This window comes from Eschrichtius robustus, chromosome 11 (genome assembly GCF_028021215.1).
Source record: "Eschrichtius robustus isolate mEscRob2 chromosome 11, mEscRob2.pri, whole genome shotgun sequence".
Lineage (NCBI taxonomy): Eukaryota > Metazoa > Chordata > Mammalia > Artiodactyla > Eschrichtiidae > Eschrichtius > Eschrichtius robustus.
In genome coordinates this window covers 12,178,819-12,205,349 of record NC_090834.1, presented here as the reverse complement: position 1 = coordinate 12,205,349, position 26,531 = coordinate 12,178,819, and the positions used below count along the sequence as shown (strand labels likewise).

At 49.4% G+C, this 26,531-nt stretch overlaps 1 protein-coding gene across 1 annotated transcript in view; it reads left to right on the top strand.

Annotated features, from left to right (window-relative positions):
- Window positions 1-26,531, top strand: part of GRIK4 (glutamate ionotropic receptor kainate type subunit 4) — a 301,261-nt gene that overhangs the window by 231,713 nt on the left and 43,017 nt on the right. Inside the window, exon 12 of the mRNA XM_068554669.1 lies at window positions 25,688-25,801. Coding sequence (XP_068410770.1) covers window positions 25,688-25,801 — 114 coding nt within the window. The remainder of the gene's footprint in view (window positions 1-25,687; window positions 25,802-26,531) is intronic.

The following is a 26,531-nucleotide window of genomic DNA, read 5'->3' as shown; positions in this document are numbered from 1 at the left end:
TGAATGCCACGGAGTGGGGGCTGATTCTGGGCAGGAGTGCGTGACCCCAGCCCCGCTCTGCCCCGGGGTTCGACGCTTTGATGTGTCTGCCCCAGTGTTCCCCTAGGATCACAATAGTCCTAAAGCCTGCATCCTTCCTGTATGACCCCTTCCCCAAGCTGCACAGGAGCAAGTCAGAGGTTGTAACAGTAGAGCCTTGGGGCTACTTGATGTCCCACTGGAGGAGACCTCAGAGGTCACTGCACCTAAATCTGTCACTTATACAGATGAGGAAATACAGGCTCAGAGAGCTTAAGTAACCTGCCAAAGATCGCACAGCTGGTGAGTTTAGAGCCAGCATTTAAGCCCGTGTTTGACTTCAGTGCTCGTGGTCTGAGAGCGTGAATCTTGAAGTTAGACCTAACATCAATTCACCCCCTTACTAGCTGGGTGTTCTTAGGCAACTTATTTTATCCTTTCCACTCCATCCCCCAAGGCTTCAGTGTTTATCTAGAAAGAATTTTTGTAAGGATTTAAAATAACATACACGTGAGTATGCACACACACATAGAAAGTTTGACATACAGGAATCTCTTTTTTTAGAGAGTTTGAGGAATGCAGTAGCTTCCTGGATGTTGGAGTGATGTGTAGTAAAGAGTAGAGACCTGGGTCATCTCCACTGGATGTTCTAGAGCCTCAGTCTTTCACATCCATTATCACCTGCTTTTTTTTTTTTTAACATCTTTATTGGAGTATAATTGCTTTACAGTGGTGTGTTAGTTTCTGCTGTATAACAAAGTGAATCAGCTATATGTACACATATACATATGTGTGTACATATACATATACTTAGGCTTCATATACATATACTTAGGCTTCTCTTAGAAGCCTAAGAGAAGGAGCTATATACATATACATATACTCTTACATATACTCTTGTATATGTAAGAGTATATGTATATATGGGTGCCCATATCCCCTCCATTGTCACCTGCTTACCCAAGACCGTTGGGGTTTGGACATGTGGCGTGTTGGTTACGGAAGAGCATTCAAGCATATTTTCTGCTTATGCTTAGAAATCATCAGAGCATGTCTTTTGGTGTAAATCCCATTAAAAGTAGGAGTGTGGTTGGAGTGAAAACAAGTGGATTCACATAAAATGGGCCAGGTGGCTGGCCTCTCACCCCCAGGACTGTGTCTGGGCAGGGGAAATGAGAACCGTGTCTGTTTGGGAGCCTCTTGGGTTTGGATTTATTTTGCTCCAGTCACATCCTTCACAGCTGAGCCCACAGCAGGCCTGCACAGAAGTGGTGGTGCGTCTTGGTGGAGGGATACTTGGCAGAGAGGAGGAGATGGGCTAGAGCAGCTTGAAGAAGAAGATGCCCTCAGAACAGCCCCAGCATCCTCCTGTGTCACCCCAATACATTTATTTAAAGTGAGCTTTTAAATGGCATTGTTCAAGGTATTCAGATACAAAGTTGAATGAGGTAGTCCCTAGGTCACTATTTGATGGGGGACCAGTTGGGTAAGAGCGGAGCGAGAAAGGCTAGGATGGGGAGGTACAGGGGATGGTGAGAGGACTGGAGGAGGGCCTCCTGACTCTGCTTGTGATGTGTAGGGAAGACGCCTGCAGGAGGTGATGCTTGACTTGAATCTTTAAGGACTAGGAGAAGTTGGCCAAGGAGAGGAGGGACATGGAGAGAGAAGAACATGCCAGGAGGGAAGGAACCAGGGTCCAAGGCATGGAGACAGGAAGGTGCATGGTAGTTTCTGTTTCAGGTCACTATACCTGGAACAGAGCATGGTGGGAAGCGAGGCTAGGAAGTGGGCAGTGGTCACCGATGAAGGTCCTATATGACCTTCTACAGCATGGAACGTGGAGGGGTGGGACAAGCCTGGAGGTAGGGGAACCGGGTAGAAGGCTCATGTTGCTGCAACAGTTGATGAGAACCAAAAGTAACTTAGGAGTTAGAAGAAGGTACATATTCAGAGGCTATCTTTAAAGATAACAGTTTTTCTTTTATATAGAGGTGTGCAGTCTTTACAAAATATATATGTTTTAAAAGACAAAAAATTACTTGTAATTCCACCATCTAGTAATACCCATGGTTAACATTTCAATATGATCCCTTCTGATTTCTTAATGAGTATGTACTTTACACAAGTTTTTTCTTAAATGGGATCATAGTACATATGCTGTTTTGTAACCTGTTGAAACTATTTAACAGATAAATCATCAGGACTCGGGACCAAATGGATGTGGCCAAGGGGAGAGGGACAAGAGAAGGATGACACCCAGGTTTCTGATGTGGATGTCTGGGTGGATGGTGGTGCCAGTCATTGAGGTGGAAAGTTCAGGAGAAAAATAGGTCTGGGAGGAAAGAGGAGGATGATTTCAGCTTTGAAAATGGTAACTTTGAAAAGCCTTTTGGACCCGCAGGTAGGGATATTCAGCAAGAGTTGGCTGGAGTGGGCTCAGCGGATCGAAGCTCTAGGTGCTGGAGTGGATGTAGGTGGTTACTGAAGCTGTGAGGAGAGAAGGAATCCCCAGGGAGAAAATCATACATTCAAGAGAGAGGTGAGGGAGGAGAGCCTGTGAAGGCTGCTGAGAGAGAGTAGGTAAAGAAGTTTCCCACCTCTTGAAAGGAAGTACAGAAGAGCCTTCATCAGATTTAGCGGTGCAGAAGCCACAGGCAAGAGCGGTTTCAGCGGGTGGCTGGATTGAAATCAGACTGCAGTGGTTGAATCATGGTGTAATACTCTTCAAAGAAGCTTCGCTCTTATGGGAAAGCAAGATAAAGAGTTTTAGCTAGAAGGAGCTGTGGAGCTGGGATGTTGGCTGTTGTTTAAAACGAAATCGCTTATGGAAGTGGCTGCTGGGAGTTGAGAATGCATCTCTTAGGGATGGAGGAGAGGCAGGGACGGTCACGTGGCTGGAGCACTGTGGCGGTGGGGAATGACAGTCAAGGTGGGCAGGACAGAGAGGGTGGGGGAACGGCGCACTCATGAAGGGGTCTGGAGTCCTTGCCAAGACACGAGCGCTTCTTCCCGCAGTGGGTAACTGGGAAGCACTGCAGGCAGCGGTGTGTCTGTCCTGGGTGTTGTCCTGGTCGCCCCCCACATCTGTGCGCTGATCTCATGTTTGAAGCTGCTTTCACACATTGGCTCTTTATCCTCCACAATGGCTCTGCAAAGTGAATATCCTTATCCCCGCCCTATGGGTGAGCAGCCTGAGGCTTAGAAATACAAATGATTCACCCAAGGTCCCGCAGCCAGCGAATGGGCACCTGAGTCCTCATCCACAACAGCATATGGCCTCTCCTGCTGGAATTACAGCCTCGTCCCCCTCGAGTCACAAATGGCGTCCCCTCCTGAGAGGTCCTTCTAGGCAGAACATTTGGAGGATGCCCAGAATTTGGTACCCATGTCTGATTCTGGCCCATAAAGGGATTGCACTTTACCTTTAAAGCGGAAGAGCTGGACGGATGAGCTCTCTGACCCCTTCTCCTCTCCCCCAGTGTGTGTGAGGCACCCTTGTCGGTTCAGCCCTGAGCACTGGTATCCTGGAAGGCGAGAGACTGCATCTCACATCCCTGGGGCCCAGCTTGGGAGAGGGCAAAGCACATTCAGGAAGAGAGAGGACCCCCCTCAAGCTTCAAAGCTCAGAACCAAGTACCCTGTTAGCATTCAACGCCATGCTGGCAGAACGGCCCGTTTAGGTTCAAAGAGAAAAGGGCTTTAGAAGGCTTAGATTCAAGGCTCATAAGCTTTGGGCATCGAATAGCTCTTACCAATGACATTTTGATGAATTAAGTGTAAATGAAGCTGAAATACCTCATTCCATTTCCCCTCCTGGTTCCCTGGGAGAAAGGATTGTGGAGAGAGTTTGCCAGAGACTTGGTAGGGTGGGCTGTCTGTGGCCTTAATCCACTGGGAAAGTTGTCCAGAGACATTTTGCTGAACGAAAAAAAAAAAAAAATATACAACTAGTCCCCTGGGATTCCTTTTCACCTTGAAGCCAGAGACTATTTTAACTGCAAATAGGTCATAGAATTATATTCTTTAAAATCAAGGTACAGATCCAGGGACTAAAACTGAAAGCTCTTTCCGCATGTGACAGCCAGGCTCAGGGAGGACTTTCTTCTCCTCCTTAAAGCCTGGTCTCTGCATTTACTCAAATAAGAAGAGGTGGGCTCCAATTTTAGTTCAACAATTCATTCATTCACTCATTCATTCCTTCCTTCCTTCATCAAAGTGCTCCCTTTCTGACAAGCACCGTGTGGATGTGAGGGATTGCTGGTAAGGAATTCAGGATCTACTCAAAGAGGTAAACCAAGAACTCCTGTACAGTGTGATACATGCTCTATTGATAATATTAATAATGATGAGAATAACGATGGCTGACATTTACTAAGTGTTTCCTGTGGGCCGGGCACTGTTTTCAGTGCTTGACTATACTAACTCATTTAGTCCTCACAATAACCGAATGTTGCAGGTGAGGAAACTGAGTCACAAAGCAGCTAAGGAACCTGTTCACGGTCACGTGGGTAGTGAGTGACAGGGGTAGGTCTGGTGGAAGCACGGTCAAGGTATGTACAGGTATGAACAAGGAAGGGCTCACCCAGGAAGGGACCACTGAACAGAGTACTGAGGATGGAGAAACATCATCTCAGTAGAAAAGAATATTCTAGGTGCAGCAAAGGCTGAGATCATGCCAGGCCGTGCGAGTGGTTCTGTGCAGCTGGCGTCAGGTGCTGCAGGGAGTGGAGGAGAGGAGTGCTGTAGGCAGGGGCCAGTCGTGACAGGATTTAAATGGTTGGATACTTAAACTATGTCCAGAGAGCTAATGGGGAGCTATTGAAGAGTGAGGTAGTCTGTTTGTTTTATTGCAGGAGGGGAGGAGTGGCGTAATTGGCGTTGATTCCGGAAGGTTAGTCCGACAGGGAGAGGGGGATGGATGGGAGGTGGGAACACCAGATGCAGGTATACTCATCAGATGGTGGTCCAGTGATGCAGGTGGACGGGAGGGGGCCCGAAGGAAGGCAGTGGCGGTGAGGATGCCCAGGAGAAAATGGCGACGGTGTGGCGTCTCAGCATTTGATTCTAGGACCTACTGCGTGAGGGAGCCCCCCTTTCCTGGAGACTTTTAAGCATGGGTTCAGCTCATCCTGCCTCTCGGGAGAAGAAGGAGGGCTGTTTGACTCTGAACAAGGTCCTTCCTGGAATGGCTTCTTGAGGGATGCATGTCAAGCAGCGGCGGTCCCTGCATACCACCCCCCAAGACCTGGGAAGGGAGGAAATCCATCTTGTCTGGTTCATTATCCACAGGCTGTTGTCCTTGAGAATAAAAAGGCCAGAGCCCTGGGCTGCATCGTGGACCACAACTGCCTTTGCTGTCCGTCTCTCATCAGACCCTCCCTTTACAACTCTCTGTCTCATTTTGAGTTCTCAGAGGTTCTTGTCTGTCACTTGAGTCCTTTCACCCACCTGATAAAAAGCCAATAAAGGCAGTTTTGAGACTGCGGCTGCACTGCCTTTCTTCTGAGATGACTGTATCTGCTGCAGCTCGTGCAACTGGGCTCTGCTGTCTGCCTCTGTGACTGCTTCCCTCTCTCTGCATTCAGGGGTGAGGTGCAGAGCCCCCAGAGGACTGCGGCTGGGCCTCTGGAGCTTCAGCCTGCGATGAATATGAACCTCCCTACCTGTCTATCACCAGCTTTCAGTGGAGGGCTCCGCCATGGGCCTTCAGATTTTCTTTTTCCTCTCCATTCCCATGGCTTTGTAGAGAATTAGAATGGGGGTGTCCTCTGCTGAAAGGCACCTCTTCCTTGTTCAAAGCTGAGCCCCCAGGAGGGAGAGGGGGCCGGTGATGGCTGCTGACCAAGGGCCAGGCACTAGGCCGGAGCTCTACACATGCTATTTCATTTATCTGTGCATGGCGGGGATTATGACTCCATTTTCCAGATGAAATGGAGGCTCAGAGAGTCAGCAATTAACCCAAGCTCAGACTCACAGCAAGCGGCCAGAGCCCAGACTCATACCCTATTCAGACCCCTGTCTTGTGCTCATCTTACTGCGTCACCAGGGGCGCGTGAGAACTGGTGGCTGGAACGGAGAGTGATTTTGGTTCAGCCTTCCTGTCCTCTGCGTCTACTTGCTAGGAGAATAGAGAGGAAGGAATAGGCTGGACCAGGAGAATGGCAAAAAGAAAGGAGGTTCCGGGTGGCCAGTGTGAGAGGGTCACATGGATTACACTTACATCCTCAACCCTGTTATCCAGGAAGCGGGTGTTATAACTACTTCCTTTTTATAGACTAAGAATGCACAGCCCCAGAGAGACCAGCACCCGGAAGTGCTAGGATTTGAAACCAGGTCCCTTTCCTCTAGGAGCTGTCCAGCAAGAAGGGCAGACAGACGGCGGAAATTACTTTAACCCCGGGTTGTACAGGATATGTGCTGTGTTACAAATACAAACTGCATCATATTTAAAGAGCAGAGTAGGAGGCTGAACGGGGACCTCTGGGACGGGTTCTTAGTGGCAGTGAGGCCCCCAGCTCCTTGCAGGCAAGCACAGTATCTTACTCATCCTGATATCCATGTGCACCTAACACAGTGCCTGGGACACAGGAAGGTGTTAACAACTAGTTCCCTCGGATCATGCAGAGCAAGGCACCAGCTGATAAGCGTGCCTCGAATGCACTTAGGGAGTTCATTCCGTAGCGGGTTTCTATCAACCCAACTGCCAACCCGAGGCTTAGAAAACAGGGCCGTCAACTGATTAATCAATCAGCAGGTAGTAATTTAACACAGTGAGTCAGCTACTGGGCTAGAGGTTTGGGGTCAAAGGACAGATGAGATTTGGTTCTGTCTTTGAGAGCTTACAGACGAGGTGGTATGGAGGTAGGCAGAGGACAGACACGTAAAAGAAACGTGTGCTCTAGTGTGGGCATGAGAGAGGTGAGCAGGTTGCTAGGGGAGCCCTAAGCAGGGCAGGACCAAGGAATGACATTGTACATCGCCTGTGAGGGTGCACAGCTTAAATCCTCATCTCCCAAGAAGCAGTGTCAAGCCGGTTCCCTCCCCAGGATCATAGCACATGAGCCCCAGAGATTCAGGAAAAGAGAGCAGAGCCTTTGCCTGGCTGCCCTTAGACCCCTGTGAGGGTTCTTTTCCGCTGAAGAAGTTGATATGGATGGGAATCCCAGGGGCTTTGGAGTTCAGTTATGTTCAGAGCTACCCCAGCAGCTCCAGACTGGGAACTCCTCCAAACGCCATGGGTGTCTAGAAGCAGCCTGGGAAATTTGTCAAAAGGCTCACTTCTTGGGAATTATTTCCGCCTTCCCTGCCGAGTACCAGCTGTTAAGGGGAGTGAGGGTCTGCTAGGGAAATGAAAATGGATTAATTAAGGCATCTGAAAGCCTTCTGAGAGATTGGCTTGCTGTGACACAGAAGAGACAGGCAGTAGGGAATTGATTTGGGGCAAGGGTAGGGAAGGAAGCTATGGAAAGTGGTATCTTAATATCTCCTAAGAATCCTCCGGTCCTGATTGCCCACCTCACGTGGAGAGGTGAGGTGTCACCTGCAGGCTCAGCCATGCACCAGGCTGTGGTCTGAGGTCAGGGGTGGTTTCAAGAGGTCCCCTTCAGCACGTGGACACTTAACCCCTGTCTTGTTCCCCAAAGCCCCCAGTAATTCAGCTGCTGGTTATTCTCCAAAGCCTGAGTCTCTGATGTTGCTGACCCTGGTTCTTGCACTGTCCCCTGCCCCAGGAGCAAGGATCCTATTCCTGAGCCTGGGGCCAGGGCCCTACTAACACTACTTATGTGCTTCCCATTCTCAGGCAATATTACTTGGCCCTACATGCATTGATTCAACATTGGTTGTGACTTCAGGTTGAATAGGACCCAGTTTTTACTTTCACTGGGCTCATATTCTACCTACGTAGAGCCTCCAAGGGTGGTTGTGCAGGTTGTATATAGTACAAGGGGTGAGTGGGGCCTGAAACCTGCCTCACGCTGCTTACCAAGCATGTGCTCTGGTTTGGGGCTCTATCCACCTGTAAATTTTCTTCCTTCAAAGATACCTTTAGTTTGCCAAGTTGTGTGCCCACTAAGTCTGCTAGGAGGATCAATTTCTATAATTTGTACAATGGCTTCACCTATACTAGGAATGAGGCCCAGTGTGTAAAAATAATGAGACCACAGCATATGATATAAGCAAAATGGGACTCATATACAACATTTTATGGGAACACAGGAAAAAAGAAATAATTCAGCTCCAGAGAGCCAGGCAAGGCTTTAAAGCAGAGTTAACAATAATGATAGCTATTGTTTACTGAGTACCTACTACCTGCCAGGCATTTCTCATGGCGTCATTTCCTCTCCAACAACAATCTTACAAATAAACGTCATCATTCACAGTTTATAATGAGGATGCTGAGGTTAACTCCATCTTAACAGAGAGACTAACTCAGGGTCACACAGCTAACAAGTGACTGAACTGGGATTCAAAGCCAAGCCTGACATCAAAGTCCACGGTCGTTCTAACACACTGGATGCCTCTAAGGGAAGTAACAGTCAAGTTGGACCTTGATGGATAAGTAGGAATTTGACAAGCCTCAAGGGGGAAAGAGCTGCAGGCAGAGGGAACTGTGTGGGCAAAGACACGGAGTTTGAAATATATGACAGGTTTAAGGAACACGAATAGTGTGATGTGTCTGCATCTTAGGTTGAAGAGAGGTCAGTTGCTTGAGGTGATGCTGGAGAGAGAGTCTGGCACAGATTGTGAAGATCATTGTAGGGAGTTTGGACCATATTTTAAAGCTAGTAGGGAGTTGCTGGAGTCCCTTTAAGTGGGGCAGTGATACGATTAGATCTTTGGTTTGGAAATCGATTCTAGAACAGTGGCTCTCAAAGTGTGGTTCTTGAACCAGCAGCATCAAGATCACCTAGGACTTGTCAGAAACCCAGATTCTGGGGTCCCATCCAGACCTACTGAATCAGACACTCTGGAGTGGGACCCAGCAATGTGCATTTTCACAGGCCCTCCGGGTGGTTGTGATGCATGTTCAAGCTCGAGGACCACAGATGCCCTTGGCATCCACTAAACTGGATGGATGAACTGGGGAGGAACTAGGAGCAATGAGGCCAGTGCAGAAACTACTGAGTAATTCCAGTGAAGACCTGAGTGACGACAGCAGCAGTCAGATCCGAGGGGCAGTGATGGATTACACAGGAATTTCAGAGGTAAAATGGATGGGGCTTGCTTATTGAATGGAGAGGGAGCAGGGAGGTGGTATGGCGGGGGCAGAGGGGAGACTCTGGCTGACTCCTGGTCTCGGTTTTGGATGACAGGTGCCTGGTAGAGTCATGAACTGAGAAACAGTCCCTGGAAAAAGAGTAGCTTTAGACGGCAAAGATGCAGTCGATGACGTGGGTCTGAAGTGCCGGCAGGCCTTGGAGGTAGAGAAACACAGTATGTGGGGAAAGGTGGGTGAGGAAGGCCAGCGAGAGGGCAGAGCTGGGCCTGAGTTCCGTTTGGGGGTCGCCAGGGTGCAGGTGGTAGTGAAATGGGGGGCGGCTCTGAGCGTGCTCACCTATCCTCCACCCCGTCCCCCCTGCCGGCCCCCCGCATGCCGGTCCCTGCCCTCCGTGTGGGCTTGGACAAGCCACCCAGTGTTTCTGACCCACCCCACTCCACGTCTTCATCCTCGAAATGGACACAATAGCATCCACCCCTGGGTTATGATGAGAAATCAATGAATTATCGTCTCCTTGGTGTCCCTGGCATGTAGTGACTCTCAGAGAGAGTCAGCCCTCTCCTCTCCTTCCCTGCCGTCTGTTATCCAACCTTCCACCTAAGGCTTCGCTTGCACCTCCTCTCCAGGCCTAAAGCCCAGTTCCGCAGCTTCCCCTCCATCCGTCCCCAAACACACCCATACACAGGCCTGCCTGTCCACTGCTCCCATGAGATGTGCACTTCCAGGGCCAGGTCCTTCCTCTCCCAGGCTGGCCTGGGTTAATCCCTCCTTGCCACACCTGTCTGGACACTACCAAAGTGTAATCGATCAATACAAAACTGAAGCACCACGTGTCTGGCTGTGTTCCTGCGGAGCGAGCTCCGGCTGCCTTCTAAAGGTTATCAGCGGCGGTGGCGGCTGGCCGGGCTTTTCTGACCCCCTCTCCTTACACTCTGCAGGAAAAGGGGACACAAGGAGCAGGAATTCCCTCCAGACGGATGGTCTCTGGGTCATCTCTTGGGGGAGAAGTCACTTCTGTTAGGTGTCAAGGTGGTGGCATTGATGGCAAGTACAAGTGTCCTCTTGATCTTAGAAAAAAAATACCTTGAGTTGGAAGTCTGGGTCTATCCCTGACTTTAACGCTGGTGGCTGAATCTCCCTGGGCCACCATTTGCTCACCTGCTCAGTGAGCAAAACCATTTTCCCCATGCTCTGCCTTCATCAGCCACAATTTCACCAACATCCCTACAATCCGAAGAAATGATTAAGAGCTCACAAGGGCCTGCATCTCCCATCGCTGGCCCCTCACTCTCTAGCCTTTTCTTTGTTCCTTGTACATAGTATGCCCAGTTCCAGCATACGGTGTGTACACTTGCTCTTCCTTCTAGCAAAAACTTATTTCCCCAAGTCTCCAGTCTACTGTTGCTACCTTGTTATCTAGGTCTAATCCAGATGTCACCTCCTCCAAGAAGCATTCTTCCTCTGCCGCCCTAAGGGACCTCCATCCTCTCTCTGAATCTCTCTCTACCACATTACCTTGTTGTATGATCTTCAAAGAAACTATCACCAACTGAAATCACCTTTCTTATTATGAGACTAGAATGTAAGTTCTCTGAGATCAGGAACTACATTTGTCTTGTTCATCTGTATGCCGGTGGCACCTGGAACAGGCCCCAGCATACACAGAAGTCAGGAATTATGGGATAGATGGATGGGGAGATGAATGGGTGGATGGATGGATGGATGGATGGATAGATGAATTGGTGGTTGGATGGATGGATGGATGGATAGATGAATGGGTGGATGGATGGATGGATGGATGGGTAGATGGATGGGATGCTTTGAAGACATGTGTAAAAGAATTAACCACTATAGCCCTTGACCCCAAGGACCTCAGAGCCTGGACAGAACATCTCAATGCCAGAACAAGTTGCAGGTTTTCAGATGATCCCTTTGACTGGTAACAGGGAAAACACACCAGTGGCCCAGAAGTGCTGGTGCATTCAGCAGGCTGGGGCAGCAGGAGACGACATTTCCCCTGGGCCCGTCCTCCCAGGGCAGCCACGGGGCCTGAACACGCTTCCTGGACATCCCTGCTTCCCTTCCTGGCTCCGCCTTCCCCAGGTCCCCACAGCTGGGCCCTCAGCTCAGCCCGCTGTACGCTCAATCCTGCCCCACTTCCCAGACCTCTATTGCCTTGAGAAAGAAGAGCTTAAGCCACCTCACCCCTCGTTCCTCTCCCCATGGGGTGGGAATGTCCAGGGTGAGCTGTCTGACTCTAAAGTTGACCCTGTCTTCTATTTTGCCCCCCAAGTCACAGCCCCCCTTCTTCACTCTTTAAGCTTTAGTCGGCCTGACTGGGTGTCTGCTCAGCCCGCGTCACACACACGTTTATCCTCCCTGCCTTTGGAATAAACCTTCCGCCTTGTGCTTGCCAGCTTTATTTCCTCGAGTAGGTGTGTTGGTGGAGAGGGGTGACACCACGAACACCATGGAGCAGGAGTCCGATCGCCCCTCTGGACGTCTGAGTCACCTCCCCTGAGACTCCTGTGTGCTGTGCTCAAGCCCCTGTGACTCCCTAGGCTGACCTTTTGCCTGTCGCTTGACTGATTTTGCACTAGAGTTAGTCATGAGCGCTGTTTATTGAGCACTTACTACGTGCCAGATGCAGTGCTACTACTTGCTTTACAAATATTGCCTCATTTAATCTTCAAAGAACCTTACAAGGTAAAGTATTCTTATCGCCGTTTTATAGATCAGGAAACAGGCTCTGAGGTTCACTTGTCCAAGGTTATGGGGCTGAGAAGTGACAGAATCAGACTCCAAACTCAAATGCGCCTGTAATATGTCCCCTGAAGGACTGTGGGGGAGCTGCCCTGAACACATGCCGTGCTTTGCTCACCTAGCAATCTCTTGCTGCTGTGGCTCCTTGCCCACCCCAGCTCCCTACCCCCGGCAGGCGGGCACTGCTTATCCCTTGCCTTCTTACGAATAAACATCCCTGCTTCAAAGCATCCAAATGTGACAGTTCCCTCTATTCTTTGGCCATCCCTCACTCATGGAGATGAATTTGCACCAGAAGGTCTTGTGGTTTCCACTTGCTTGTTGCCATGGCTTGGCCTCACCATCTCAGTTCCTGGCCAGAATCCTTATATGCTTTGGGGGACTTACTCACAGACTATTTTTCTTGCCATCCTGTAGCTTGTCAGGAGCAACTAACATCCCACCATTTGTCAGCATGAGAACCAGGCCTGGCTCAATCGTGCCAATGGCAGTGTTGGCAGCTCTGGAGATGAGAGCCCTCTGAGAGCCCCGTTCTGCCCCACCCTTTGCAGAAACTATGGCATTATTCCTTATCTTCTGCAGCCCTCAGATGTGCTCCCTTGCTTGATGACAAACTTCTGCTCTTGCTGTCTCTACGTTTGCAATTTAGGCAACAGAATGAAGGCCTAGATCTCTAAAAATGGCAGCAGGTGGTCCATTCAGTGAATTTGAACTGCTTAGAAAGACTGTCAGCTCTTGCTAAATGGATCCCTTATCCAAATCCAGGACACTCCCTGAGCAGACCTGCTGGGTTCCTGGATGGTGGCAGACTGGGGGCCTGGCTGGCTGCCAGGGGGTGATGAACAGTGGAATACAGGCAGGAAATCAAAACAGAGAGTAAGTGTGGTCAGTAAGTACAGCAAATGTGTCAGCTGGTGTCAGTCTGATCAAAAGTGAAGGGGAGTCCATAGGAGCAAATCAGGTAGAAGAGCTCAGCCTTCAGAAACCCCACCAGGCAGGATGGTGCAGCCCAAAGCAGAGGCCAGGTCTCAGCAGCTTCAGACAAATGGGCAGAGGATGGAGGCAGGATGCCAGAATCAGAAACAGCATAGTAATAATAGCAGTAAACATTTATTGAGTGGTGAACATTTTCCGTGTGTCAGGCCTTGTATGCTAACTCGTGTAATCCTCACAGCAGCTCTGTAAAATAGAAGCTGGTAGCATTTATACTTTACTCCTGAGAAAACAAGTTCGGAGAGGCTAAGAAACTTGCCCAAGGTCCCACAGCTATCAAGACGCAGACTTCAACCAGGACCCTCTGACAGCTGTCACAAAACACTGCGAGAACACTGTGCAACGTGGGACAGAGTGCTGTCCCCCTCCTCTGGGTTTCAAGACCCATCTAGAGTGGGGTCTGGCAAGTGCTGGAGGGTGTTTGCAGCTCCGCCGGGTCCCCCCCAGGGCTTTGCCCAATGTTCAGAGCAGAGAGAGAGTTGGCTCCTCTGGGAGTTTCACAATCTGTTCAGTTGTTCGGACCAGACAAGGGATCTGGACTTTTCTTCATCCAGATGCAAAACACAAATCCAGTTAAAACATCCAGATGTTCCTTTTTAGCCCTTCTTGAATTAGAAGCCGCACAGGTGTTTAAACAGAGATGCACAGTAGATTCACTGTGCCTGAGCTTACCTCTCTCATATGTGTGGAATTAGCAGCCCCTGGCACAAATAATGCAGCCATTGCAGCCCGGCATGTATCTTCCAGGCTTTTTTATTCCAAAGAGTCAGCAGGATGCTGAGTGTCAGGCTTGACGGTAGCCACGCTCTCTTTTCCTTGAGCAAATCACTTACCTTTTTAAAAAACCTTTTAATTGAAATATACATATAGAAAAGTACACAAATCATAAGTGTCGACTTGACGACTTATCACAAAGGGGACATACCCATGTAATCACAATCCAGGCCAAGAAATACAGCAGGCCCAGCACACTGCAGACCCTTGCTGACCCTTGTCCCTGCCCCCCAAAATGCCTCCTTTCACTCTAAACCCTCCTTCCTCCCAAAAGGTAACCATCATCCCGAACTGGACGCCATGTTTGCTGAGTCTTATTCTCCTGTCTCTAAATTGGCTACTGCTGGCCTTGAGATTGTCATGGGGCTCAAATGCAGTCTGTGCAAAAGAACTTTGGGGATGTTATTATGGGTGGACACCTGAGCCCTGTCAGTACCTCTTTGAAGTAGACCAAACATACTTCATCACCTAGGAGGAGTGGCCAGAGGTTTATGACAGCATCTCTAGCTGTCCTCTTCGGAAAAACTGCAGGGATCCCTGAGAAAATGCCCTCTGCCCTTGGCAATGGTTTTGACTTGTGCATATGCTGATAAGAAATGAGAAAAAGGCTAGCACCAGCCAGTTCATGGAGCTGATGAGTCAGATCTTTGCTCACCCTTCCTGGCGCCCTGGCGCACCTCAGGGGCCAGTCTGAGGCCGACCTCGGACCTCCCTTCTGTGTAGCAGGACAGTAAGGTGTGGGGGCATCAGTGGAGGAGGCTCATTGGCTTGGAGTAGAGAGGGGGTGAAGAGGAGGCCTCTGAAAGTTCTCTGTGGCTGTCAGCAGTGCTCCCAGCTACTGGTGGTACTTTATCTCACCCAACAAAAACAGTCCTAATAACAGGCCTGTGAATCACGCCATTCCTAAATACAGGGCTGACAAGTGGGAAGGGAAATAAAAGAAAGCCCCGTGAGCTAGAGATACTGTCAGATTTCTCCAGCAGCCGACACTGCTGTCTGAGCCTCCTTGAGTTTGCTTTACACGCACAGGCCTGAAACCCGGAGGCCCCTAATAGGTGTAGAACTGGCTTGGTCAGTGGAGGCAGGCTCTCTGTCTGAAAGGTCAGGGCTGCAAGTTTGATCCCCATGTGGGCCAGTTAGCCTTGCTCAATGTCAGGGCCTCACGCTGTGTCCCAGACCGTTATTAATCAGCTTTTCTGGCAGGCAGCAGGGTGGGAAACTGGCAGAAGTGTGTGAACCCGTCAGTGGAAATCCTCTGCCTCTTATCACAGGGCCTACTGATGGCCACGTTTTCATGTGGGCTGGAGGTTTTATCAGTTTGATTGGGAAATAAGGAGCATTTGGATTAGGAATGAGCATATCCTCCTGAAAAATTAGACAGGATTCTATCATTTTCTTTGACGTGTAAATCAGTGGTCTATCTTCAGAAAATCAGGGGGATGACGACAGGGATGGTAATGGTGCTGCCAGGCGAGGAAGCAGAGTTCAAACTTCCCCGGGCATCACTGCATCCGTGGAAGCTGCCTAGACCCAAACTCTCAGTGCTATTTCTTTTTCACGTCCCAACTACTTAAACACAGTGTAACATCTATCGTATATATTGCTTTTCCAATCATGGGATTTCTTTGTTCTCTGTTCAAAACCTACATTGATTTTTTGAAACAATTACTGTTTTAAATAACATTGAAGTTGATCCTTTAACTTGCAGCAAAAAATAATAGCTTACACTTCTGTAACATTTTCTGTTCTGGGCACTGATCTAAGTGCTTTTCATATATTAATTCATTTAGTTTTCACAACACACCTATGAGGTATGTATTATTACAGTCCCATTTGCCAGATGAGGAAACTGAGGTACAGAAAGGGTAGGTCACTTGCCTAAGATTACGTGGCTGGTGAGTGGCAAGGGAGGCCGTAGCGTGGGCGCTCTTAGCCAAGACATTATGACACAATGAGTCAAGACTCAAGGTGAGAAAATAACATGAACTGAGCTCCTACTTGCTTTGATTCATCTATTCATTCATTTGGTTATGCCTTCCTTTACCAAATGTTTGGTGCTTATCACATGCCAGGCACTGTTCCAGGCTCTGGAGACACATGTGGACCCAGCAAACAACAGGTTCCTGCCTCCTGGAGCTTGCTTTAAAGACAATAAACAAGTAGATGAATAAATGAACAAGAAAATTTTAGATTGTGATTTTTGCTGTGAAGGAAGAAACCCAGGAAATTACACAGAGAGTGTCAGGGAGAGGGCATCTTTGGATAGGCATTCTGGGAAGGCCACTCTGAGATCTGAACAGAGTGTGCAGAAGCCAGCCTCGCCAAGGCCAGGGCAGGGTGGAGCAGGGAGAGGAAAGAGTAAATGCCAAGATTCCAAGGCGCAAATGAACTGGTCATATTTGAGAAGCAGGGCGCGGCCCTATCACACAATGCCTGGTGGGCCGTAGTAAGGAATCAAGGTCAGTAAACTGGGGGGTCTCTCTGGGTTCTTTTCCTGGGGTCCATGCACACCCGCGCGTCTGAGGAGAGCATCAAGAGAGACCATAAGCTTAGAAGGGAAAAATTTACATCTATGTTTTTTCTAAATTCAAACTGAAACGTAAAATTTCCTTTGGTTATAAATGTGGGCAACAAATCATAGTGGTATTAACCATACCTGTGACTTTGTCGCCAAAGGTGCCATTTGAATGTTGCTATGAGAGCTACCTCTGGCTCTCGTGGTCAGTGTATCACAATTATGTAATTCTGTATTATGTAATACAGTCACGTGTTACAGCAAATGTAATAAACATTTTAAAATATTTTTAAAGAAGGGGTTAACAGACCTCACCAGACCGCTAACAGGGTCCATGGCATAAAAAAGAGTAAAAAGGCAATACAGAGAATGGCGTGATCTGCTTTAGCTTTCAAACACCCCGCTGGCCACAGTTGGAAGAGGGGATTTTAAGAGGCAGGACTACCCCTGAGCTCCATCTACACAGGTTACCGGATTTAATCCTCACAACAATCATGAGAAATAGGCATGCTTTTGCCCATTTTAGAGGTAAGGAAACCGAAGCCCAGATTTCAGGTAATTTGCTCAGCTGAGAATCGCAGAGCTGGGATTCAGACATAGATCCCTCTGACCCCGAAGGGCAAGAGGGTCTATGGCCAGAGATGGGAGCATGTGACAAGAGGTCAAAGGTCAGCAATATCTAGTTGGCCTCCTGACCCAGCTTGGACCCCTGTGCTGCACAACTTCACCCGTGAATGAATTGCCAACCCTTCTTTCCTCAGATCTGCCCACATGGGCCAATTACGCAGCCCTGAGCTGAACTAACTAAATATTTCATGGGGAATTTAATTTAACTCTAAAGAAATTCATCCAGCCCGGAGAGTATGCTGTCAGCTCGAGAAATAGCACTGGGGAGCCCTTGGGCCTGCAGATGATTTTGCTGCTTCCCCAGGAGCGCTGATGCTCCTCTGGGCTCGACTCCGAGCTCTGCAGGCTCAGTCCAGGGAACACGAGCGAAATCCCACGGACTTGGGCTCAGGTGGATCCGAAAAGGCTCTGATCAAGGCCTCCCTCTGAATGGGAAGCAGGCTGGTTTGACTGTGTGTGTGTGTGTGTGTGTGTGTGTGTGTGAGTGACAGGTGACTAACTGGTCCTGCTCCTGTTCCCTTATCCTTGTTCCCATATCCCGGCTGGTTTGACTGTGTGTGTGTGTGTGTGTGTGTGTGTGTGTGTGTGTGTGAGACAGGTGACTAACTGGTCCTACTCCTGTTCCCTTATCCTTGTTCCCATATCCCGGCTGGTTTGACTGTGTGTGTGTGTGTGTGTGTGTGTGTGTGTGTGTGTGTGAGACAGGTGACTAACTGGTCCTACTCCTGTTCCCTTATCCTTGTTCCCATATCCCGGCTGGTTTGACTGTGTGTGTGTGTGTGTGTGTGTGTGTGTGTGTGTGTGTGTGTGTGTGTGTGTGTGTGTGTGTGTGACAGGTGACTAACTGGTCCTACTCCTGTTCCCTTATCCTTGTTCCCATATCCCGGCTGGTTTGACTGTGTGTGTGTGTGTGTGTGTGTGTGTGTGTGTGTGTGTGTGTGTGTGTGTGTGTGTGTGTGTGTGTGTGTGACAGGTGACTAACTGGTCCTACTCCTGTTCCCTTATCCTTGTTCCCATATCCCGGCCTGAAAGAAGGGAGAAAGGGTGGGGTTGACCCCCAGCCTCCCCAGTGAACAGGGCACCAGACATTTTGCAGGTGCCATGGGACCCTACAAGTTTCTCCTCGGCCCCAGCCCACGGCGGGTGGAGTGGGAAGGCCGCCTTCCTCTTGCGGCAGGAGAGCAGCTGTGCTCGTTGCTGAGGCCTGTTATTAGGAAGTCTGAGGGTTCCGGCCAGTGCCAGGGGAGCCAGGAGTGAGAGCGAGCTCCCCGGCGCCTTCAGATCCCTTTGCAGCTCAGCGTGGAGACCCCGGTGAATCACGGCAGGTTCCCTGGGCATCTCACGAGGTGGGGGCAGGGGAGGGCGGGAGGAAGGCGCCCAGCAGGTGAATGGATCAAAAGACAGGAAGTGAGCAGATAATCTAATTTGAAATGGGCTGAGCTGCTCCACTAAGCAGCACGAAAGCCAGGGCCTGTCCTCGGCGTCCCCGTTCTTCCTGGCGGGTAATTAACCACCTCCGTCTCCAGCACCGCTGACGGCTGCCTTAATCGCGGGGTGTGAGGCCCTTCCCCTTCTGCTTGGGCTCCCTGTGTAGCCCGAGGAGTTGCAGGGAACTGGGCCCGGGGAGGGGGCAAGGGGAGAAGGGAGCCCTCTAGTGGGGATTTAGGGCTTCAAGTCTTCCTTAGGCTGGAGGATGAGGAATTGTATCTCACCGTGTCCAGACCATGACTTGAATCCGGTTATAATGACCCAGCTTCCTGACAAAATCCCTCCTACATACAGGCACATGTCCGAAATCAGCCTGATTCTGCTGTCAGCAAGGAGGGGCTGGAGGGTAGGCCATGTCTGGGGTGTTGTCCCCCTGTACCCTGCACTGTTAGCTGCACTGGTTGTTAATTAGAGATTTACTGTGTGTCCACTTTGTGAACGTCACTATGAACAGTGCAGTCATAAGAAAGCAGACCTGAGAATCTGTACGTCTGAAGATAGCTCTCTCTGTATCCTAGCTGTGTGTACTTGAGCAAATTAATAACCTCTCTGGGCCTCAGTTTCTTCGTCTGTAAAATGGAGCTAAATGGCAACTTTGAAATACTATATAAGTTAAGTTTTTTGAAGACATGGTCCCTGCTTCTTATAATCTAATGGGGAGCTAAGTTATGTGCATGAATGTCCACAGTGACAACAATAATAATAGCAAGAGCTAACATTTATTGAGAATTATTGTGCGCCAGGCAGAGACTTTGCATGGGTTGCTCATTTAGTTCCTATAGAGGCTGCATGAGGGTGGGAACTGTTGTTGTGCCCACTTTATGGATGAAGAAACTGAGACACAGAGAAGGGAAGTCCTTTCCCAACGTCACACAGCTAATAAGTGCAGAGTTGGAGTATGAGCCCGGGGCCCCCTGTTCTAATACAAGGCAATTTATGGCAAATGCCACCTGAATGGTATAAGCCATGTCTTAGCTCCCTTATTGATTGTGAGGAGGGAAGGCTTATTCCTGGGAAGATGATAGAGAAGTTTTCAGAGGAGGTAAACTTTGAATGGACCTTGATGAGTAGAGTTACTGTTGGACATTCCAGGTAGAAGGAGTGGCATCATTTGAGTTCCACCTGTAGGAAAGTACAAGGTGTGTTTGAAAGTTGGCTGAACCAGACTCCCGGGGGGGGTCTTCCGGAGGAGTGCTGGGAAATGAGACTGAACTCAGAGGGATGGGCGGACCATGAGGGCCTGACTCCCAGGCTGGGCTTTAAAGGAGTGTGGATCATGGATACTTGTTTAAGAGGGAGGACAGGTAGGGGTGGAGATCGAGATGATGGACGTGGAGCTCACCTCCTCCCACAGACACATCGAGAGGGAGGACAGGTATAGTTGTCATGGCGTAAAAGTGAATTTTGTTAGAAAAAGAATATTAATAACCACCATTTATTGTGCACCTACAATATGCCAGGCACTGTGCTTTGTGCATTATATGTATTATCTCATTTATCCTCATAACAACCCTGAGTTGGTAATTATAATCCCCATTTTACAGATGAGAAAAGTGAGCTTGGAGAGGATGTGAAACCTACTCATGGTCACACAGTAACTGGAGGGCTGAGATTTGAGCCCAGTTTGGTCTGGTGGCAGAGAAGCAGGGCAACGTAGTCACAAGACAGAGCAGGTGGAGGGAGGGAGAGCTATGTCCTTGACGTTGGCCTCATTCAGGAGGGCCAGGCAGGGGCTGGAGAGAGTGACCAGCTAGGAGATTCAGCAAGATAAGAGCTGGATAACACCCCATAGGCATTGTAGCATGGAGGTCACTGCTGACCGGCTGGAGTGACATTGGTGAAGTGATGCCATAGACACCAGATCGCCCTTAGTGTAGTGGTATAAATGGCAAGGAAGTGAGGATAAAAATGAGGATGGTCCTTTCTTGTCTCTCTTCCATCTTTTGAATTCACTAGAGCCGATTGTATTTGTTGCAGGTTCGGATGCAGCCGCTGAATCCAAATGGCCCAGGTTTGAATCCTGGCTCTGCCACTTAACTTGCTGTGCAAGCTTGGGCAAGTTCCTTAACCTCTCTGTGCCTCTGTTTTCTGATCTGTAAAATGAGGGTAATTATAGTAACCTACCTCATAAGGGTATTGTGAGCACTGAGTGAAGTAACACATGTAAATTGCTTAGTTAGTAAATTGACACACAGGAAGGGCTATAGGTGTTAGACGTGTTAAGATTACAAGTCTCATCCTGCTTAAAATACTTCAGGGCCTTTCAGTTGCTCTTCAAGGCATTGCATCTTCTGCCTGCCTCTCCAGCCTCATCTTACAGCACACTCCCCAGCCCTGTGTACTCCAGACACTCTGGCCTTCTTCTGGCCCCTGGAATGCACCAAGCTCCCTCCTGCCTCAGGGCCTTTGCACGTGCTGACCCCACCCCCCACCCCTACTGGGAGTGCTCACCCCAGGCCTTCTCACTGGTAATTCTTGTTCAGGTAACTGAGTCTCATCTTGAGAAAGCTCCCATGAAGACTCTGCCAACCCCTGTTCTACCTGCTCATGGGGCCACAAATGACTCCTTTATAACATTTATTACAGCTGTAGTTTTACAGATCTTTTCTTCAACAGTCTGACAACTGCCTCTCCCACTGGACTGCAAGCTCTTGGCCATCAGGGACCATGCCTATGTTTGCCCACCCCTGTATCCCAGAACCTTGCACGCTGCCTGGAGTAGGGCAGGCGGTCAATACAGAGTGTTGAGGGGATGCTGAGTGTTAAAGAGGAAGGGATTGCTGGGGAGGGGGCAGTGGGTTCTGCCTACCCTGAGACTCCACACTCAAGGGCAGAGCCCAGGACACAGCGCTTACTGTGGGCCGGATGAGCTCCGTGGCCCCATGTCACCCTCAGCCCGCAGATCCTCAGCCAGAGCCTAATGTGACTTGTCCCTCCCTGGGAAGCCAGGCTTGGTGGACTTGGGGGTCTTTCCTTTCTGGGTATTTATGGGTAATGTCCTCGCCGCTCTCACTGCCTCAGGCCTGGCCTTGCTTGGAATTCTGTAAGCCTTTTCAATATACAGGGGATCTCCAAAAACAATTACCTTGGAATGAAGCCTTCCAGCAATGCTCAGTACAGCCTTATTCTGTGTAGCGTTTTCTCATTCCAACTGTAGCCTCCCAAAGCTTTCCAGCATTAAGTAACAATTACAGAGTTAAATAAATGCCAGCAAAGAATGTGAGGCACTATGGGGCCTGAGCAGCAGGTGAAACAAGATCTGTGCAGATGTGACCGGCAAAAGAGTAGAAAGCTGTTGGTGTAGAGGATGGCCGCCTCCCCAGGGGGCAGGACCCTGGGCGACTGGGAGGCAGGAGGGCCGTGTAAAAAAGCCGGAGAAAAAAGATCTGAAAGCTGATCAGAGATAGCATGGTGGATCCAAGAATTCAAAGGGAGCTGGGGACGTCATTTAATCTGCCGTCCCCAGAGGAGAATCATATAACGAGGAAGAGGCTATGGAGAATGACCCGATTTGGTTTCCAAGCTGTATGGCAGTTTTTCCTTGAGTTTTCTAAGCGATAGGACAGTACCAGGCCTAAGAGGGTCCTTACGTGGATCTTCAGAGATGGGCAGTCACACCAGGGAAGCGCAGTGTGTCAGTACAGCTGTGTGGATGTCTCAGGTCACCTAGGAAAGGCTACCAGGGGCCAAATGTCCAGAGGCCTCTGCCTACATGGAGGTAGAACAGGCCTGACTGCTCCCCAGGCATTCCTACAACTCATCATGCGTTAAGATATTGTCTCCAGGGACTTCCCTGGTGGTCCAGTGGGTAATACTCTGCGCTCCCAATACAGGGGGACCGGGATCGAGCCCTGGTCGGGGAACTAGGTCCTGTATGCATGCCTCAACTCAGACCCAGCGCAGCCAAATAAATATTTTTTTTAAAAAGATATCGTCTCCAGAGGTCCCTGTTGAGATTCTCAGCATCATCAAGTTCATCATCATCATCATCATCACTATCATTATCATCTTAACAGCAAACATTTATCAGGTACTTACTCTGAGCCAGGCCCCATGCTCAGCATTTACAAGCATCATCTCATTCAGTTTCTTAGGAATTCTGGGAAATGGGTACTATTATTATCCCCACTTTACAGATGAGCAAACTGAGGCTCAGAGAGGTTACATGACTTTTGCCCAAGGTCACACAACAAGTAAGTAAGTAACAGAGTCCAGACAGGTCTGTCCCATGCTGAAGGCTAAGTCTCAGCCACCCTCTCTACTGTCTTCATAGTCCCAGATAGGTGTGGCAGGACTCTACAGTGTGCAGAGTTTATAGGGCTCTTCCACACCCATCATCTCTTCTTGACTCTCACATAATACTGATAGGCAGGCATTGCCCCATTGTATAGCCTGGTAAACTGAGTCCCAGAGAGAGTAAGTGAGTTGCTATGGGCATTTGGTCAGCAAAAGGCAGAGCCAGGTCTTTAGACCCGCCCCATCCTCTCATTAGCTGGTCTCCATGTAAGGGAGGGGCTCTGGGAGGATGGGGCAGGGCTGAAGCCGTGGAAGTCTACCCAGGGCGCTGGGGCACTGCTGAGGGGAAGGGAGAGAATTGGGCCCAACAGGGGGCAGCAGGTGTCTAAAAGAGGAGGAGAGGGAGACAGAGGAAATCTTTGTTGCTTCAGGTCTTTCAGGATCTGGCACCGCGGGCAGAGGCCTCCCGGGTGGCATCTCAGGGAAGCACAGGGTGGGTGCAGCAGGCTCAGACAGGCACAGACCAGAGCCCTGCTGTGAATTCACTGTCTTCCTCCCAGGAGGCCCCACATCCAGGAGAAGAGCAGCGGCCACCCCAAGCCTTCAGGTTCTGATAGTGAGGGTAGCAGTCGCATGACCCCTATTTAAACCCAGGAGGCGAAGAGTAGTATGTTTTGAAAGTCACCTCCAGGCTGCCTGCAGCCTAACCTCCCCTCGGAAATTCCACTAACGTCCAGGAGATAAAAGAGGGGATCTCTCAGAGGCAGAACACAAAGCTCTTCAAAGAACACTTTCAATCAGAAATGGGAAGAGGAGAGAGGTCTTTCTCTCAGAGAGAATGTATTTATAAACCCGTGTGTGTGTGCACGCGCGCACACACACACAAACACACACACACACACCAGCAACCAGGAACATCGTGATGCTAATAGAGCTCTGTGCATGTTCCCTTTTCCCAGTCTTCCTTCTCTTCCTTCTCTGGCTCCGGGGGTCCTTCCCTTTTCTGGATTCCCAGCCCCCGGGGCTGCACTTCCAGATCTGCTCTCTCCACATGGTGTTGTATCTTCCTGACCTTTCTGGCCTCTTCCCCGCCTTGGGTGCTACTCTTTGCTGACTAGTCTGTAAACAGTTTCCTCCTCCGCCTCTCTGAGGCATTCAATTCTGGAGACCGCTATCATCTCCTTGAGCAAATAGGGGCCAGTTAAACGAAGCTCCTCCCCTCCTAGCCCTGCAAAATGAAAGCCTGGGATTTTAGGGCCGGAAAAGAGCTTGGAGAGCATCTGACTGAACTCTCATTTCAGAGTGGAGGAAACTCAGGCCTGGAGAGTGGAATAACTTGCCCAAGGTCACAGTGAGTTTGTGGCCCAGCTGTGACGAGAGCCAGGTCTTCTGACATCCTGTCTGTGGCTCTTTCCACTGGAGGGCACAGCCCTCCCCAGCGAGTGACCAGAGATGCAGAAGGGCTGGGGTGAACTGTCATGGTGCCCGCTCTTCCCTTGGCCTGCCACGCCCACAACTGCTAACATTTTTTGCAGCCACGCCGCTTTGGTCATTAGCTTGATTTTGTGGCACATGATCTCCTCATCTAAGTCTGCTTTATAGCACAATGTCTTTTTAACTAAGGTGAAAGAAAAGGCATGCACGCCTTTTGGAATAACCTGCTCCCACCAGGTTGTTGCTGGTACCCCAGGGTGCGTTGAAGCCAAGGTACCTGATTACTGTTCTCTACTGAGTCGATGAAAAATAGAAAACAACCAGTACATAACCTCCGCGGTTTCTCCTAGCTTCTCATCCCTCCTTCCCTGCCTCCCCTGCCCCCAGCTTACTCTTGAGCAGGGGACAAAGGAGAGAGAGATGGGCAGCGGGGCAAGGAGGCAACAGTTTCCACAGGAGACAGTCTGTCTGGGATGAGACTCAGGAATTCACATTGTAATAAGCCCTTTATTCTTTAATATTCTTATTCTTTAATAAGAATAAGGTGGTTCTGATGCTGGTGGTCCTATACCACATTTTGAGAATCACTTGCAGAGAATTGCTGGGAAGGATTCTGGCACTGTCTAAACCTCACATCCTTGGTTTACAGATGAGATTAAGGAAGCCAAGAGAAGTGAAATGACTAGCCTATGCTAGTTAGCTAGTTAGGGCAGAGTATGGCCAGAACTGAACGCCAGCTCTGGGCCTTTCCCGCCGCCCCATGTATAGGGGAGCAGGCCAATAGGTAGTAAGCTTGCTTTGCAACAGGGTGGATTGAGATTAAACACAAGGAAGAACTTCCTGACAGGTGTACTGAGGAAGTTGACAGCCTCTCCTTTCCCAGGAGACCTTAATTCAGGCCAGACTTCCATCCGGTGTGGGCACTTGAGGTACACGGCAGGGGCAAAGAGAAAAGAAGGAAACATCTGGTGATTTTGCATGAAGGGGACCAGAGACCTTCTTTGAGTTCTGCTGTGGCACCTGGATTTTAACCTTGACTGAAACATAAGGCCAGTGGTCCAGGAAGCCTGAGGTGAGGTCCTACCTCTGACAAGGACAAGGTTTGTGATGTTGGGCCCCTTGCTCAATTTCTTGGCCTTTATTTCCTGGGGTTGCATTAGATTGCCTCTAATTTCCAGGGTGCCATCATTTTTATCTTTCATTGTAACTCCCTCACCAAAGTGCACACAGCAGAGGGACTCTGTGAAGTTTTGTTGTTCAACAAGTTAATCAGCTGAATAAAAAACTACTCAGTATTGAGTATCCAGAAGTTCTATCTGCCAGTTCTCTCTCGCCTAGGGCATTTCGAGTCTGTCTGAACAGTCAGTAGTGATCCCCCCTTTTTATACTAATTTATATATTTAAAGGGGTCTAACCTCAAATGAACATGAGTTACAGCTTCAATATCCATGTCTTTTCATGAGTGATCGTTCAGACCTCTGGCTACTTACGGTCAGTCCCCAAACAGAGAAGCCAGACCAGAGAAACATCTCCCCATTAGTGACGGCCTCTGGTCACAAGTCCCTGTGCCCCCATCTCATGTGGCCACCCCTCTGATGATCTCTGTCTGTTCCTTTCAGAAAGCAGATCTGGCCGTGGCAGGCCTCACCATTACTGCTGAACGGGAGAAGGTGATTGATTTCTCAAAGCCATTCATGACTCTGGGAATTAGCATTCTTTACCGAGTTCATATGGTAAGAGATTTATTTTATACGCATTTATGGCATTAAAGTTATTTGCATGCAAACACTGAGTTATATGGTAATAATGAATGACTCACAGAAATATTTAGATTTCAAGACTTAAATGCAAATGTGCTGGGCTATTTTTTCCCCCATCAGCTGCAAGGACTTGCAAACAGGAGGAATGGAAAAGTCACACTTGTGGGCTTTCCAGTAAAAACTGCTTCTGCCTCACTGAATAGGGAAGGCCAAGAATGATCATTCAACCCTTGGTTCGTAGTGTGTTGGTGATCGGCCCCATGGGTCACTCTGCTTCCTCCTAGGGGGTGGGTCCCCAGCCCAGATAAGTCACCCCGGACTTCTCAAGGCCTTCAGCAACTTTCAGGTCCACCTCTGTTCACTCTGAGCATTGCATCTGGTGAGGCAATGCAGACCCCCTCTCTTGATTATCTGTACTGGGGGATAAAGAGCGGATAATGTAATGCCACTTATACCTGGCCTGTCCCCTCTTCTGCATTCCTTACAAAAAAAGACTTCTCTGGTTAGGTGGCTAGAGTCAGTATAAAAATGAGTTTGAGAAAGCTCCCCCGTGGGCACCAGAGGACGGCCGTGATGTCAAAGTTACCGGCTGGTGGGGGGAGCATCAGGAGAGGGGAGATATACCCCCATCCAAACTGGCTCTAAGTACACAGCTACTATATGGATTTCCCCAATGGTCCAGTCACTTTAGGCGTCCAGGGTC